At 44.9% G+C, this 15,782-nt stretch overlaps 1 protein-coding gene across 3 annotated transcripts in view; it reads right to left on the reverse strand.

Annotated features, from left to right (window-relative positions):
- Positions 1-1,269: 1,269 nt before the first annotated feature.
- The window catches only part of LOC135393917 (diuretic hormone class 2-like), an 88,928-nt gene continuing 74,415 nt past the window's right edge, over positions 1,270-15,782 (reverse strand). For all 3 annotated transcript variants that reach the window (XM_064624267.1, XM_064624268.1, XM_064624266.1), the window contains 3 exons: positions 3,305-3,404; positions 2,447-2,527; positions 1,270-1,918 (listed from right to left, as the gene is read on the reverse strand). In XM_064624267.1, coding sequence (XP_064480337.1) covers positions 1,753-1,918; positions 2,447-2,527; positions 3,305-3,396 — 339 coding nt within the window. In that variant the 5' untranslated portion in view covers positions 3,397-3,404 and the 3' untranslated portion in view covers positions 1,270-1,752. The remainder of the gene's footprint in view (positions 1,919-2,446; positions 2,528-3,304; positions 3,405-15,782) is intronic.

Raw genomic sequence — 15,782 nt, forward strand, 5'->3', positions numbered from 1 at the left:
ATTGGAACCCACCGCCTCCATGACCTTGGCTACCACCAACGAGCCTTAACCGGCTCGGCCATACCGCTAGTACCACACATTATGCAGAACATCTCCAGTGACCGGCTGCGAATGTCGAAGTTCCCATACTCCACTTGCACGTCACTAGAAGACTCCCTGTCATACAGTCACAGACTCAAACCGTTTGCTTTCTGTCCTGTGGGACGAGGTTTGTACTATACCCGGTTTATACAAAAAGTTTCAGTGTCCGACTGTACGCTCACTAAATAGTCTACGCAATTCGCAGAATAGACATCTCCCTGTCTGTAAACAAATGACGTCATAATGTTGGACAGCGCCACCAATTTGGTAGAGTTGAACTGCGCTGGAAGCTATAGGGGCGAACAAGGTCGCGCCCGAAAGCCAAGGTCTTGAGGGGATTACGATGGTCCCTGAAAGGGACGCGACCTTCGGTCCTACTTTTCTTTTCAATAGGAGGCAGCGAAGAAGTGCCCTTTCGCGGAACCCGCCCTCCCCTTCCGCTTTGTTTCGGTCTCAGTCTGTCTACCAAGGTCATGATGACGTTTCTCGGGTTGAGGTCTATTGCGTGGGCGTAGAAGCGCAAGCGTTTACAGATCTTTGTGCAAGACCTGCTCTTCCACTGAAGCTGCTCTTTCGTTTTAGACACTGCTTTCCCCTTTGCATCCTTGAACTGATCGCTGCTTGTGACACTACTTCGTTGGGCAGCAAAGAAATTTTACTTAGAGTGTCAGAACATCCAATTCTCATCCAGGCTTCTTCTCTACGTGTGAGCCGAATGACCATTTGCCGCCCGTAACAGAAATCGCGAACGTTTCTGTGCGTCTGTACCACACTGTCATTCGTTGAAAGGAAAGACTCTCTTCTTTGTGAGCGCCACCATGTAGGCCTATTAAAGGTAATTTGTACCGAGGGCTATCTTTTGCCCAATTTCATATTCACGTACTATCTTCATAAACATCTTACTAATTCTGGGTCGTTGCGCTCAAACATTACGTGTGTGTGTGTGTGTCTAAGCATGCCTGATGAAGACCCTGCGGTTGCATGGATGTTGCCATCACGAGCTTGTGCATGATGTCAGTAGACGTGTTAGACGTGTTAGACTAAACCTGCAGCTGGCATCTTGGAAGCGAGATCCCTCTGTTCTGACAATCACTTCTTTCGAAGTCTATGCGTTCAGCAGCTGGTACATTTGTAGCAGGAATCCCATTTGGACGGTGTTGTTTATTATACACAGTAATATGTCCAATGGCACATAGACTAAGACGGTTTTATTATTATGGCTTAACGCAGCATATACACAAATATGAGAGACCTTAAGACCTAAGCTATACAGCGTCAATAAATTACTAAGTAAGGGGCGCAAAAGTGACAATCATTCAGTTATGAACAAGGAGATGGTAAATAGTGCACGACACGCGTTCTTTTTTAGTTAGTCGCACAAAGACAGTTAATGTACCTCGAAGAAATTAAGTTTACCACAAACAGAACAGGAAGATATGTACAGTATCTAAAAGATATGTGGCATAGGTTTGCTAGAACATGCGTGCAAAATCGCGTGTTCTGAACAAAATTCGATATATCGGAAATTCGATATATTGCTCGTAGCATTGAGTTTAAGTGTTAGAATTGGTCGCCAAATGCAGCTCAGTTTTTGGCACAATCACACGCCTCATTCTTCTTGTAACCTTTGTTGTCAGCTAGGACGTTCGGATGGAAACTTTTGCACACGGTCTAGCGTCTTCCAGGCCCGTAAGGATCGTGCGCCATCTTCAGCCCTAAGCGGGCCTTGGCTGCCTCGGCGCCAGACACTCCTCGGGACAGGCCGAAGTCAAGGAGTCCACCGGCACGTTTCTGTTCCGATGGCACTCCACTGCCAACTTGGCTGCCCAAGAAGGAACTGTGGTGGAAATTTTTAATGAAAACACACACACACACAATGCGTAAATCATGGACGCACATTCAGTTAAATATTCTTTGCATCCGTGCAGTGCAACTTTGCACTATACACATCCGCACATGTGATTTTTACGTGTTTGGCATTGACGCCGTGCTAGTACGCTTAGTTTGAGAACTGCAGTGTTAAAAGGTCCGAGAAAGCGTTTGCATCCCTTTCTGCGTTGTTTGTACTGTTCTTCCAAAACGCAAATCCCTTTTTCTCCGGCGCACGCTGCTTTCGAACAAGGTGATGCGCATTACACTACGTGAAACAGTGCGTGTCACGCGCTGCATGCGTAAAATTTCATGCACGGGACCGTCTCTCCGTGCGCCTATACAAGATATTTTCACTGCTTGAGAAATGTGTCTACGGAAACCGCCACTACATACCCTAACACTTCCAATGCCATAAACGCTAAGACACGGGCAATAGTTCCGTACAATAGCGCATCGCCTGCATTCATCACACACATAAAATGTACTACTTTACCTGGCTCTGTTCCTCAGCAGTCCCAGGAGGTACTCTTCGTTATCCAACGGGGAGTCGTAGTACGAGACTTCCCGCTTGGTCCTGAGGAATCAAACTACTACATCAAAGTCGTTTTCAGCGTTTCACATTAGCGTCTTCTCGCGCGAATAACCATCAACGATCAATACCAATTAATTTTCGCGCAAACCAAACCGGCTTGCAGCTCTTAAGTGTTTAAGAAAGATTCTCCCACTTTCCGCGTTGCGCCTTCAATTCAGTTGTGGTGTTTTATCCTCCCATGGAATGACAGGCAGTTAGTCGCAACCATGGTTTCTGAATATCTGAATCTGAATATCCAGGCGAGATTACTGGACTAATGGGACAGAGGCGTTCCTACCATTTACGTCAGCGGCTTCGTTATGCAGGAAATAGAACAGTGAAGCCTTCTTCACAAGCATTTCATGTAGTAGACTACAATTATTCAGGTGTCTTTCTTCAGGTGCCATTTCTTCGCACCTGAAGAAATGTAGACTACTACGAAAGCTTGTGAATATTGAAGAAGGCTTAACCGTTGGATTTCCTTGGATATAATTAGTGTTCGTTTTCTTCACTACCCTCTGCTGTTATCAACGGCTTCGTGTAAGATGATAACGGAACACACAGTCCCCATAGCTTGTAATGGTTCCTCCCGTGGCAACGTTCAACCATCGTCGCTCATAATTCTGCGCAATTTCGTCGCGTGCATTTCGTAGGTAATGTTAATGAAAAAAAAGGAAAAAAAAAGAAACAGTTTTTACACTATATTTTTCTCTTTTTCAAGTTATAACTTATAGGGAAGTATAAACTAGAACGAAAGTGGTCGTGGAGAACGTAGCGCACCTGTACGGCTGTGCTGAAGAAACTGTAACGGCCACGACGAGTAGTGCGAGGAGAGATCCCTGCAGCAGGTTCGGGCACGTTGCTTTTGACATTCTTCACTCTGAAAAAAAAAAAAAAAAAGAAACGTAACGTCAGGGTTACCTTGATGATATTACGAGCCAAAAAATATGTTGGTACGGTCAATGATGATCTGGAGAGGGGGAAGGGCGAGGGGTCCGGACATCGGGACTGTCTCTCCTATCAATTTCCTTGTTCACCTCTCTAACCTCTCTGGCCGCTCTAAGTGGCCTTAGGCAGTGTATACAGTTGAACCTCTCAATAACGAACGTCGATTTGACGAAATCCTCTGTTTAACGAACGATTACCGTCGCTCGTACGCGTCCCCATGGACGCCAATGTGTTGTTGCGCTCGATTTAACGAAATACATTCGTTTGATCGCCTCTATTTAACGAAGTCTCTGGGCTACGAAAGTCTACTGCACGTGTCTTTCCCCTTCACCACGAAGAGGAGGAGGAGGGGAAATCTTCCCCTCTCCGTTGTCCTCACGCGAGTTTTCGTTAGTTACTGCGGTAAAAGCATGCTATCTTAAACCTCCACCCCCTCCCCTGTTCAGAACCATCCTGAATCTGGCCTTGGATGCGGTTAACGGCAGATGCGTAAGTGGGAAGGGTGATAAAGAACAACACCTGCATAATACGACTGTGATTACAAGAGGGGCTCTTATAAGCACAGTGCCAACTCACTGCGTCTCGTGGTTGTGACTCTGTTATTAATAAAATGGCAAATACCCGACGAGCGCCAGATGAGCAGTCATGGTCAGGCTTCCAACGATTGGTGATGCAATTGACCCTTCATGGCGCAGAGATTATGATCGCGATTATGAACATTCCACGGCGATTATACGCAAAAATCCCCTTCAGGTGCAAACCTGAATGCAAAAATAAGTATAATGTCTCTATAGAGCGAACCCTCGTCAGCATTTGATCGGCAGACACGTTGAGCTTTCTATGCACGGGAATCAGGTTTATGCGGACGTTACATAATAGTCCCTCCTCGTTATAGCCTTGGGGTATGCACTCCGCAGACTGCATTCTGTGGTCTTTGAGAAACCCATAGACGGCATGGTTTGGGCAAAGAGATAAAAGCGTGACCTCGTTTATCGCATAAAGGGAATGTGAAAAAATGCGGGAAAGTCGCGCAAAAATCAAATTTTAATTTGTGCCTATCAAGTACGTTCGGCAAACCCTCGTGCTCTTGAGATCTAGAGCAACGATGCCATAGATAAGAGGGCACTCAGATGCGGCTGATATTTGTGACATAGAGCAATGGTACGATAGATAAGCCTAGTGTTCTGATAGGCGATATATATCTACCTGAGCAGAAGTCAATAGTCGGCGGCCGACTGGTTCTGCATAATAACGGGGCTGTCCCTCTCGCCTAGATCATCGCACGATAGATAAGACAAAAATCTCGTTATCTGGGTAACGTTAATTAAGCACGCGCTGCGCAGTACATATTTCATTGGGGATGCAAAGTCCTTGGAGAACACTGCAAATCGTTATCTATAACATCTATACTATTTCTAACGTGGTAAAATCGCGTGACAAGCATCGATGCTTATCAAAGAGATTCATAATGAACAATCTGTAACCTCTACACGTGTTTCGAAAATGACTGCACACAATTGCTGTCAAACTGTGTAATGATTGCGGTGACCCTTCACGTGTTTTCCGACGGAGACTGAACAATGATGGAAACTGCTATTACTGAATAAGGCGGCGAAATATTATTCACACCGAAGGACGTTACACCATGTGACAGCAATACATTCCTAACCGAACTCATTTCCTGGGTGCATTTAAAATTCACAGGGAAACCAGTTAAGAGCCAACCCATGGCCTGCTGCCGGTTCCCAAAGGTCAACGGCGGTGAACTCGGCAGGTGTATCCGTAGCCCATTGGCGGAAAATTCACGCGGGATATTTAACTTTCCTCTTTACTATGCAAATTACGTGCCACGCTGGAAAGGGAACTGAAAATCAAAACGTTCTCGTAGTCTCCCAGTATCCGATGAAACCTCCCAATAGAACAGCCGCCATCATATAGGTGAGTCCGATCGCCGAAACCTTCTTACTTATTCAATTATGGACTCCAAATGAGTTTTTCTAAAACGAGCATCAACGCGCGTGCGGGGAAAGAACCTTCCAATTTCGTAGGAAATCCAATGCGAATTGTACTTTTTTTAATTTTTATTTCGTAAAATTTTTATACGAGCGTTCGAGAGCAGCTTTACTGGAACTGTTATCGGCGCTCTGGACCATACTGTCACCTAATTATCTGAACGTTTGGGCGCGGAATTTTTGAATTCTTAATTTCCACCAAAGTTGTACGCTCGCACATTATATTTTCCCGTCCTTTCTTCAGAATACGAAGAATAACATATGAAAAAGGAAACAAGACGAAGAGCGCTGCGAGTAAATAAACAGTTCTAAAGTTAAGCAGAAAAACACACACACACACACACACACACGATAAACCAAATAGTGCTCTCATAACGTTTCTTCGCTGGTGCTAGGTTATTACCAAGCCGTCACAACCCCGAGTCGAAGACGGCGCATGCCGAAGAAAATATTCGAAAGACAAAAGAAAGAGAGGAACTAACCTCCGGATACCCCGGTGTCGCATAGGATATCAGTCGCGTGGATGATTCGCGCTCTTGACATGACCCGAGTGTACTGAGCAAGCCATGCAGAAACGCGCATCGTACGACTGTTCGTCCGGGGTCGTACAGCGAAGGCAATGAGGGTTACCGGGACACACAGCAGCCAATACGGAAGAGTTTTTAGAAGGGCCTCGAGACGGGGACCTTTCTGCGGAATATGGCCAGTCACGCGGATGATGATGACCACGTACGAAAGGTCATCTTCGGGGAAGCGACAAGGTTAAACGCTACGTCACCGATGGGGTCCGCGTATCGGGAAAACGTTACTCCTACTTAGGGTTGCCACCAGGCCGGTATTATACCGGCACGGCCGGTTATTTGCTCGCTCTGCCGGTTGCCGGTAGGAAGGTGATACCGGCAGTCTTTTGCCGGTATTTGTGGCTCAAGACATTTCACAGGGGCTTTTGCGAGGTTTTCGCTTCAACATTTCACTGCAGCTTGAATAAATCTGGAGCACAGACCCAACTCCGCAATCACCAGCCGTTTTCTTAGTTATTCATTATTATTATTAATATTATTACTATTCATTAAGTATTGTGTTCGGAGGGGACAAGATTAGTGGTTGTGAAATGCTATTAGTGGTTGTGTCGGGCCAGGTAGAACTTAGGCCGTATACAGCCATGATGAGATCTCCTCCTGCAAAGAAGGGTTTGCGTGCATCGATGCGTTTTTCAAAGTAAATGACAGTCCAATCCGGTTGCTCCAATACGATCCAGTGTACCGTTCGTGCCTGTTTATAGCAATTTCTAGCATCAATGATCCAGCCACACACAGGAAGTTATGTTGCCACACTACGAAAGGTGGCAACCCTACTCCTACTATACCCGCGAGCATTCGGAACAGGACTGCCAATGTTAAAATCATTCCCAGGTAAAATCAAGCGCAGTTTTGTTCGCATCTGAGAATGCGATAGTGCCCTGTGATATGGGCCCAACCCACAAAGAAGTCGCAACGTTCGCACGTTTCGGCAGGTGCTGTGTATGGTTGTTGCCTCATATTCACTAAATAAGTAAAAATTAGAAAACACGTATAGGAGAGCTCTTCCGGAAACACAACTTCGCGAACGAAGAGCAGAGGAACGTTCACTAAGACGGGGAGAAATAATTCATCGGTAATGCCAACGCGAAGTAGATCAGCGATTACTCCATAATGCAGAAACTCCGAGAGCAGGGTACAAAGGGGACTTAACTAAATATTCTAGCAGACGCCAACAAAACGTACAGTGACACCGTGTTACCTGCATGTAGGCGGCGTTCCGGCGGCGCGGTAACGTATTCAGGAGTTGAGGAGTTTCTAGCCTGTGTGCACAAGTCCCAACAAGTCGAGCGCCCGCTGAGGGTTTTACGTACACCTTGTTGAAACGAAGGGAGCTTAGCGCTTCCCGTTCAACAGAAAAGACAGAAGGTGGAAGAAAGACGGAGAAAATGTTTGGATGTTCAAACACGTTTCCCGTCCCGGTAGACATTCCAGCTTCAGAAAGCAAGAATGATAAACCCCACCGGTATTTGCTATCGAGGATGATATACAGTGAGACATGGAGAACGCTAATGTGCTCTTTGGGACCGAATTTATTGTAATTACTGGGCCTTTATCGCCATCTAAATATCGGCAGTACCAATCCAGATCTCTGTACGAGATGCTGGCCAAGGTTGAGGGTCATGTTGACGAATAAAAAAGAGAGAGAGAGCGAAAGTTGAGTTCAGCATCTGCACTATCAGGAAGTAGTGTCCTGTGCAGTAGCAGCAGTGGCGTAGCCAGAAGGGGGATTCCGGGGTTCAACCCCCCTGAAATCGTACCCTTGGTTGTGCATTTGGGTGAGGGAAAAATAGGGTATATTCTCTCCCCCATGTGAAGTTTCCGTAGATCCCCTCCCGAGATATTTTTCTGGTTACGCTACCGAGTAGTAATAGTGTTCATAATGGTACTTTAAATTTACTTATCAACGAAGACAGAGGGTTAAAAAACAAGAAGTACACAAACCGCTTGCAGAAGTTGACTGTAGCTGACTGACCCGTTGACTGTACCAACTCCTCCACACAGTCTTTCGATTGAGTAATAGTGTTTTGCCTTAGCCATCGCATCATGCACGCTTCGCCAGATTTGGGTGGGACGGTTTAAATAAAGGTTAATAAGGGCTATGGTGGAGTTAAAATACGTTGTTTGCCGATATCAGCAGGTGGTCATTGCAATTTGTGTAGCGCTGCAGCATACGTGAAACCCCCAGTAAAATGGGCACCACCTTGAAAGTCCGCTCTGCCACAATATGAGTCGCTCTACGGAAAAGGCAGCTTCACAGGGCAGCACATTCTCCGGGTTTCGTCGGTAAAGGCGTAAGCGATGAAGCGGGGAACATAAACGAAAATAAAAAGACGCCAGTGTGCACCAAGGGGTCCGGTGCTTACAAACACCCTCAAATACACAGGGTGTTCCTCCTAACCCGTTAAAAAAATCGTATTAATAAATCTACTCGTCTGAAACTTATGGGGACAACCCTATCATTCTCGGGGGAGTTTTTGCCTTCCGAGTACTACTCTTATCAATTTTAAGTCGGAATATTTAGTTTTCTGAACTGAACTCCGAAATTTGCAAAGGCAGCCCTACGTTCATCGTTTTTTTTTTTTTCTTTCAGGAACAGAAAGCACATGTCGGATTTACCCGCATTCCATTTAAAACACATTCCCTACTACAATTGTAATAGCTATAAAAAAAAAAAGAAAGAAGAAGTAAATAAAAGCGCCTTTTTGAGGCGTGCAACTTGACGTCCGCGCTCAGATCTCCGGAAGAAGCGGTGCGAGGAGGTCATGTACCTGCCCTTTCCCTTTTCTGTTGATAAAGGCAGCATGATTACAACGCGAAGTTATCTGAAATAAGGGTGAGGAGGAAACAGGAAAAGACGGGTCATCGTGTTCTTCCGCCACGTCTTGGATTCACTTGACGGAGAGCCGAGCTCAGCCGACAATTTGCGAGCCTCGAAATGACGGGTTTCGCAATTTTTTCTTTTTTCAAGCTATTACCACTGTTGTGGGGAACATATCTTGCAATGGAATAGGGCAAATCCGACATTGACATTATATTTCTGTCAAAAAAAAAAAAAAAAAAGGAAAATAAGAAAGAAAAGGAAAGGAAATGGTGTTGACCTGAAAAATTTCGGAGTTCAATTCAGAAACATGATTGGAATTGATGTTCTGAGGTTGGAACACCATTTTTCAGAGACTTCCTTCTTTCATCATCAATTCGGAAAATTCAATTTCTCGCTATTTAAAGTTGATAGAAGTGCTGGGAAGTCATAGAAAAATCTCCTCCGCGAAAAACAGCGTCGACCACGTATTTTCCCCGTACGATTTTTAACACGTTAAATGAAACGCACTGTATAGCACAATTATTCGCGTGATCACGCGTTATGTTATATATATATATATATATATAGATTAGAAGCTTAGGAGGGCGGTTGACCACGAGAATGAAATAAGCAGGAAAAATCAGAAGACGACAAAGAGCTTACAGGAAAACACAAAGGGGAGTTTATTAAAACATATAGGGATAGGGGTCCCTATATGTCTTATCCCTATATGTCTTAATAAACTCCCCTTTGTGTTTTCCTGTAAGCTCTTTGTCGTCTTCTGATTTTTCCTGCTTATATATATATACATATATATATATATATATATATATTGAAAAGTTGGAGTTGGATCGGACGGCTACGTAATTATAGTTGAAATAAATGGGAGACAGAAGACGAAAGTAGGGGAAGTAATAAAAAAGGGGTTTATTAAAACTTAAAAATCATGAAAGTTAGGGAGGATGTCTACGTTACGGCGGAAGCTCCGCCTTCTTCGGGACTTGTCCCGAAGAAGGCGGAGCTTCCGCCGTAACGTAGACATCCTCCCTAACTTTCATGATTTTTAAGTTTTAATAAACCCCTTTTTTATTACTTCCCCTACTTTCGTCTTCTGTCTCCCATTTATTTCAACTATATATATATATATGCTTGTATATTAAGCTTGTATGCTAATACACGGAAGATTCAGTGTTTGTCGTCCTTTTATCTCCAGAATAAACCTCAAAGACGTTCTTTCTCTTGAACGTGGAAACAATACCATATGAATGTCGTGCTTGGAAATTAGATTCTCTGTGAGTACATATACGGGATACCGGTGTGCACAGTAGAAATATCGTTACGAGACACGAATGTAAATACCAGGCGCTGATGAACTTGTGATGATGAAAGGATATGCAACGTGACGTCAATCCGGATTGTGAAATATCGAGCTGTATAATTGGGTATTGAGTTTGCACTCATCACGGGTCATATTGAATGTTCCTTATCACCACGTACGTAATTATTGCGGCAGACTAAGTTACTGTTTTTTGCTAATTTGCAAATGAATTCGTTACTTTTCAGCAGAGATTCTACGATTCCGTTTGTCCAAAAAAAAAAAAAAAAAAAAAAACGTGTAAAAGTGCGGAATTTTTAGTTTGGTCACGGAGGGAAGCACGGATTTGGCGTTTCGTAACGGGCATTAACAAACTTTACATTTTTTATTCCGTGTTAGCGCAGCGAAGCAACTGCAGCTATGAGCGGTGCATACGTGGACAGATGGAGAGAGGACTGCAGGAAAAAGTGGGGGACAGGGGGTGTTAGTATGCGTACTGGGCCGACTTCATGGGGAACTGTGCCGACATTCGTCTAGAAGGTCTGCGGGAAAATCCCAGACAGCACAGCCGGTCTGTGTGTGTGGGTTCGACCCCGCGTCACCTCCCAGTCTCGGCGTGGAAAACGGTCGTCCTAACCACCATCCCACGGGAGCTGGCCTCTTGATTTTTGTGGGAAGCCGAAAGATGTGAATTTTGTTCCTTCTTGCGAAAACTTAGAATTTTTATTATTATTGCGTGTTCAGCTTCAAGGAAAAGAAATCTAGTCCGTCAGATCTCAAGATATTACCAGTCCTCCTCAGGTACCCGCGGACGCGGCTGTAGAGTATGTACCACTGCGCCCATACACCATGTCGCAAGCCCATTGGCCGAGACTGTGCGCGCGCTCCGATTGGTCGATAATGTTTTGAAATCGCATTTTGTACGCGCGCATGTGCGTGCAGCGTCTCTGCCGTTTCAGCATAGTTTCGAAATAGCACGGCCGGCATGTCGTCCTCCTGTGTTCGGTGGTGTGTCAATCGACAGAACAGTTTTCAGAAATATGTTTGCGGGTTCATTCGTCCGTCATTGTGAGTCTACGCGTGTTTCTGGACACAACTATTATCCCACCTACAAACTGCGGTACCGGAATGCTTCATGAGTTGGAGCGTGAAGAACAAGTTCGGGCGCCGTTGGATTTCGAGGACTGTCAACAAAGACAAGAACACGTGCCACACAAGCGTCTTTCGCTTCGCTATAATGGATGCACCACAGGCAGCGAAGGAAGATGCTCATCATGAAATGGTACGCACTCATGAGACTGGCTCGTATTAGGAGTTGAACGGTGTGTTCGTTCTGATTCCTGTTCGAACTTTGTCCCAGTGTGTGAGCAACGCAGCGGGCTTTGTACGCACAGTGCACCCACGTATCAGATCATTGAATCAGTGCTTTGTATCCAATAAATCTTTATTTTACCCAAAAATCGCGTTAGTTATTTTGAATACCGAATAACGGCGACAGGCCTGAAATCCAGTAGAAGTCGATGGTAGACAGGACCGGCTGAAAGGCCAGCCAGACATTGAGGCTCTTGATTGGCCGACTAGTTGTGCATAATTTCCACCACGTCGCAATTTCATTGGTCGTGTGCCCAGTGTCGTGTGAATTATCTCAAACTATGGGCTCTGTGGGGAGCTGTTGGAGCCTATATTACTGCACCGTAGATAAGATGGATGGACAGAGCGAGGTCACGCTTTTTCCTGCGCGAGATAATGTAATCGATTATACCCACTCTACTTCCGTGCTGGCTGTTAGGACTGGCGGCATGATTCTACGCTGCAGAAGAAAGTGCTCTCCCGTACTGATGGCGCATGGTGGCGCTGCAGTATTTCTCATTGGCGCGCTATTGCGTGTCCTTATCTATACAACGGCGTATGTAGTTGCCAGACTAGATTTCTTTTCCCTCTTAAGTTGAACACGTCTATAGTGCCACACACTTCGCCATGAGCCTTATATAGACCGTCCTTTCGCTACACCCTCTGACGGATCGCGCCAGCCAATCGTAATCTCACAAGAGAACAACAACGTAGTAGTATTCTCCGAATAGTATGCGCAAGAAGCCCAACAACTCGCCCTTTCTTTGTGAGGTTTGTCGTTCAAGAATCTCGCGTGCTCTCTCAAATCGAGATACCCATGCTTCGAGTCCCACTTTTCGATTCGGCTCACATAGAGCGGAGATTTAGCAAATTGGGAATGCTGTTCTGCTCCCAATACCTGCGCCGCGTGGAGGAAAATGTAGTCGGGTTGTTATAGCTCTGCTTCAACAACGTTGTATAGTAATAGTTGCATTTCAATAAAAACCACGAGAACACGAAAGCGCATCATTTTTTCTGCTTCGTAGGGATGTATGCCGATTCCGGGCGCGGGTAATAGGTACGCGAAGCCTAAATATAGTAATTTTGATTTTCAGAATGGATTGCTGGTAACTTGACATCGCAGTTCGCTATGTCTCTCTCTCTCTCCCCCTCTCTCTGTGTTTATTTTACATTTCTGCGCCGAAGCTTAGTCTCCGAGTTATGTTGTATGTTCACATGCTGCAGGAACGCGTTGCACCACCCAATGTGACATCAACAGCGATATGAACCAATTATGCAAAGTTCAAGAACTAAATAGGACATATTACGTTGCGAATAACTTGAAAGTAACTGTCTTTTTCTGTTACTATTCCATTGATAATTGGGATCTTCAAGTTGTTTTTCATGAACTGTAACTTCTTTAGTAGTTTTTTTTTTCCTTTCTTTTTTTTACACTTGTTGCACAGCAACTTAACTTGTAACGAGTCCCTTTTGCCGAGTAACTTCCCAATCTCCGAGTAATAGAAACGACACATAACGACGTCCTTCACATTATGCATTTGTGAAAGACGTGATAAAGAAAGCGATTTAGGAAAGAAAAACAGACACTACAAAATGATCAGAATACAGACTTCAATAATACAGAAAAGTTCGTTTGGGCTGCCCCCCATTACGGGTCATCTAAGGTTCTTCAGGTGACTCTTACAATTTCAGGGTTCCCACTGAATTTTTGAAAAAAAAATAAGAGTGTTTCAATGGCCTTTTAAGGCTCAGCCGTCATTTCACAAAAATATTCAAAAAATTTTCACAAAAATTTTCAAAAAAAATTTTCAAAAACACATTTTCAGAAAAAAGTTCGCAAAAATATTTATAAGCTACAAGTATCACATGGGAGAATACACGGGCACTGCACCAGAGTGATTCGTTAACAAATATGACTGACGAATCGTGAATGTTAAATATCATACGACAGAAGGGTAAACTGATTAACATAACCGGGCGCCGTTCATGTCTTGCTACTGATTTCTATCGCAAAGAGTGCCAGTTCCCGCGGTTTTGACTCACACGCACATAAATGGGATGATGGTGTGGTGTGGTAATGTGGTGTGATGGCTTTGAAACTAGAGTTCTGACTCCGGTGATAAGCGGAATTTGCACTAGCGGCTCCACGAGGAAGGGGAAAAGATGCAAAATCAAGGAATTTCAAGGAATGCGAAAAATTCCAGGGCTTGCCAGACGTGGAAAATGGCATTTTCAAATTCCAGCGTATCCGATGGTTTCAAAGACATGCGGGAATTATGCAGTTATTGAGTTGAAGCTAGCGTTTATTAAGATCTAGAGTTGACTTGCGCTATAGAGGCAGCTGGAATCAAGTGTCTCGAGCATGCAAGTATGCTCGTGTGCGTTAAAAAAGAAAGAAAAGAGACCGAAGGGAAGGAAAAATGATTGAATGTGCCTGATATGCGCCTTCCAAATCAAAAGAGACACGAAGCGGTTGTTACCGCGTGACATCAGAGCAATTTCGTCCACCACAGAGATAACTGTATAGTGACTAAAGAAAATTCATCACGACAGTTCGCGAGGAAAGAATCTCAGTCCGAGTCCCAACATCCCCAAAGCTTTAGCCGGCTGCGTCTCATTTTCTATTGTTGGAGCGTAATGTGTGCATCCTTTCCCCCTTTTTGTGGCCCAACATCCCGCTAAGTACTGGTCACGTGCCTTGAAGAGAGGGAGAGAGAAAGAGAGAGAGAGGAAAAAGCGCGCTCACCAGAAGATAATCAATTGCGCTCTATCAGGTGTCGTGTGGCATCCCTGCGTGAAGACGAAAGGCCGAAAGCGCAACTGGATATTATACTAGAATTCTCCACTTTTCTATAGCTTCCTTTGCACAGTAGTTTCGGGAAACTTGTTCGGTTCTAATATCACGTTGCTGCGGAATGCGAAACCACGCACATCGCCTGGTACACAAATCTTTGGTGCTCTCTTGCACAGCTAGTTGCATATCCCATTGCCTGTCAGACGCGTAAAATGCCAAAAAGGGGGAGGGGGGTAAACCAGAGCGAGGAGCAGCGTGCAATTTGAGAATACAGCATAAAAGCTATGCTTGGTAAATGTTGCTTTTATAGCGAGGCTTTGGAAGCGTAGAGCTTTTGACTCGATGCTCTGCTCTCGTTGTGCTGTTTTGGCAGACACCAAGCATGTGCTCCTCGACTGCCATCTATACACCTCCCAAAGAGCAGCTCTACAGTGTCGCCTGCAGTCGATCACGGCCGCACCACTCACATTGGCAACCATTCTCGGCCCTGGGTCTAACCAGACTGACCATCGTCAAGTTCTTGAGCATTTCAAGATTTTTCTGCGGGACACTGGTCTCCTGTCTACCCTATGATCTGCCTGCGTACCTGTGTGCTGTGTGTGTAGTATTTTTGTGTGCCGTGGTTTTGCCTACCGTTCTAATGTCATACTGACTCCACTGCCTATCCCTATTTAGCATCGTTCATCACCTCATCATCAGGACACATCACATCCTGCCCCATTGTGCCCTGGGGTAGTGGGCCGCACCTCAAGTGGCGAATTTCCCCATTCATTGTCATTAACTTATTTGTTGTTGTTGTTGTAGAGCTTTCGTAGCAGGGTAAGAATTACGTGTACAATGAAACGTTTGCTTTTATAGGATTATAGGTTAATTGCTACAGAAATCAAATGTCGCGCAACTCAAATGATAACACAACAATTGCAGTGTAGGAACCCAGAGGAGTTCCAGGACAAGGACAAGAATGACGACAAACAACGAACAGTGCCAAGATGATGGTTCGTTGTTTGTCGTCACACTTGCCCTTGTCTCGTCTGGGTTCCTACAGCGCAATTGTTCTCTTATCCTGTCCTACCAACAAGCCGAAGTCCTTGCTCTTTTATAGGCACAATTGAAAGGCTAGTACTAAATGCAAGGATTTAGGAAAATAGTCACTCCCGCTATTTTAGCTACGCGTGTCTTCCGCTACGTGATGCAAAGTCCGCCGCAAGTGTACGACATTTCAATCCCGCAGCAATAAATCGAATTCCGTAAAAGCCAACGTTTCGCTATATACGTGAGTTCTTACTCCGCTTTTTTTTATATATATATCACGAATACAGATTCGAATTAAAATTATCGTCCAATGTCAAGACGTCGGATCGATGTTCGACAATCTTTCCGAATCGAACTTGTAATTTAGGACACTGGTCTCCTCTCTACCCTATGATCTGCCTGCGTACCTGTGTGCTGTGTGTGTGT

The sequence above is a fragment of the Ornithodoros turicata genome, chromosome 5 (genome assembly GCF_037126465.1).
Source record: "Ornithodoros turicata isolate Travis chromosome 5, ASM3712646v1, whole genome shotgun sequence".
NCBI lineage: Eukaryota > Metazoa > Arthropoda > Arachnida > Ixodida > Argasidae > Ornithodoros > Ornithodoros turicata.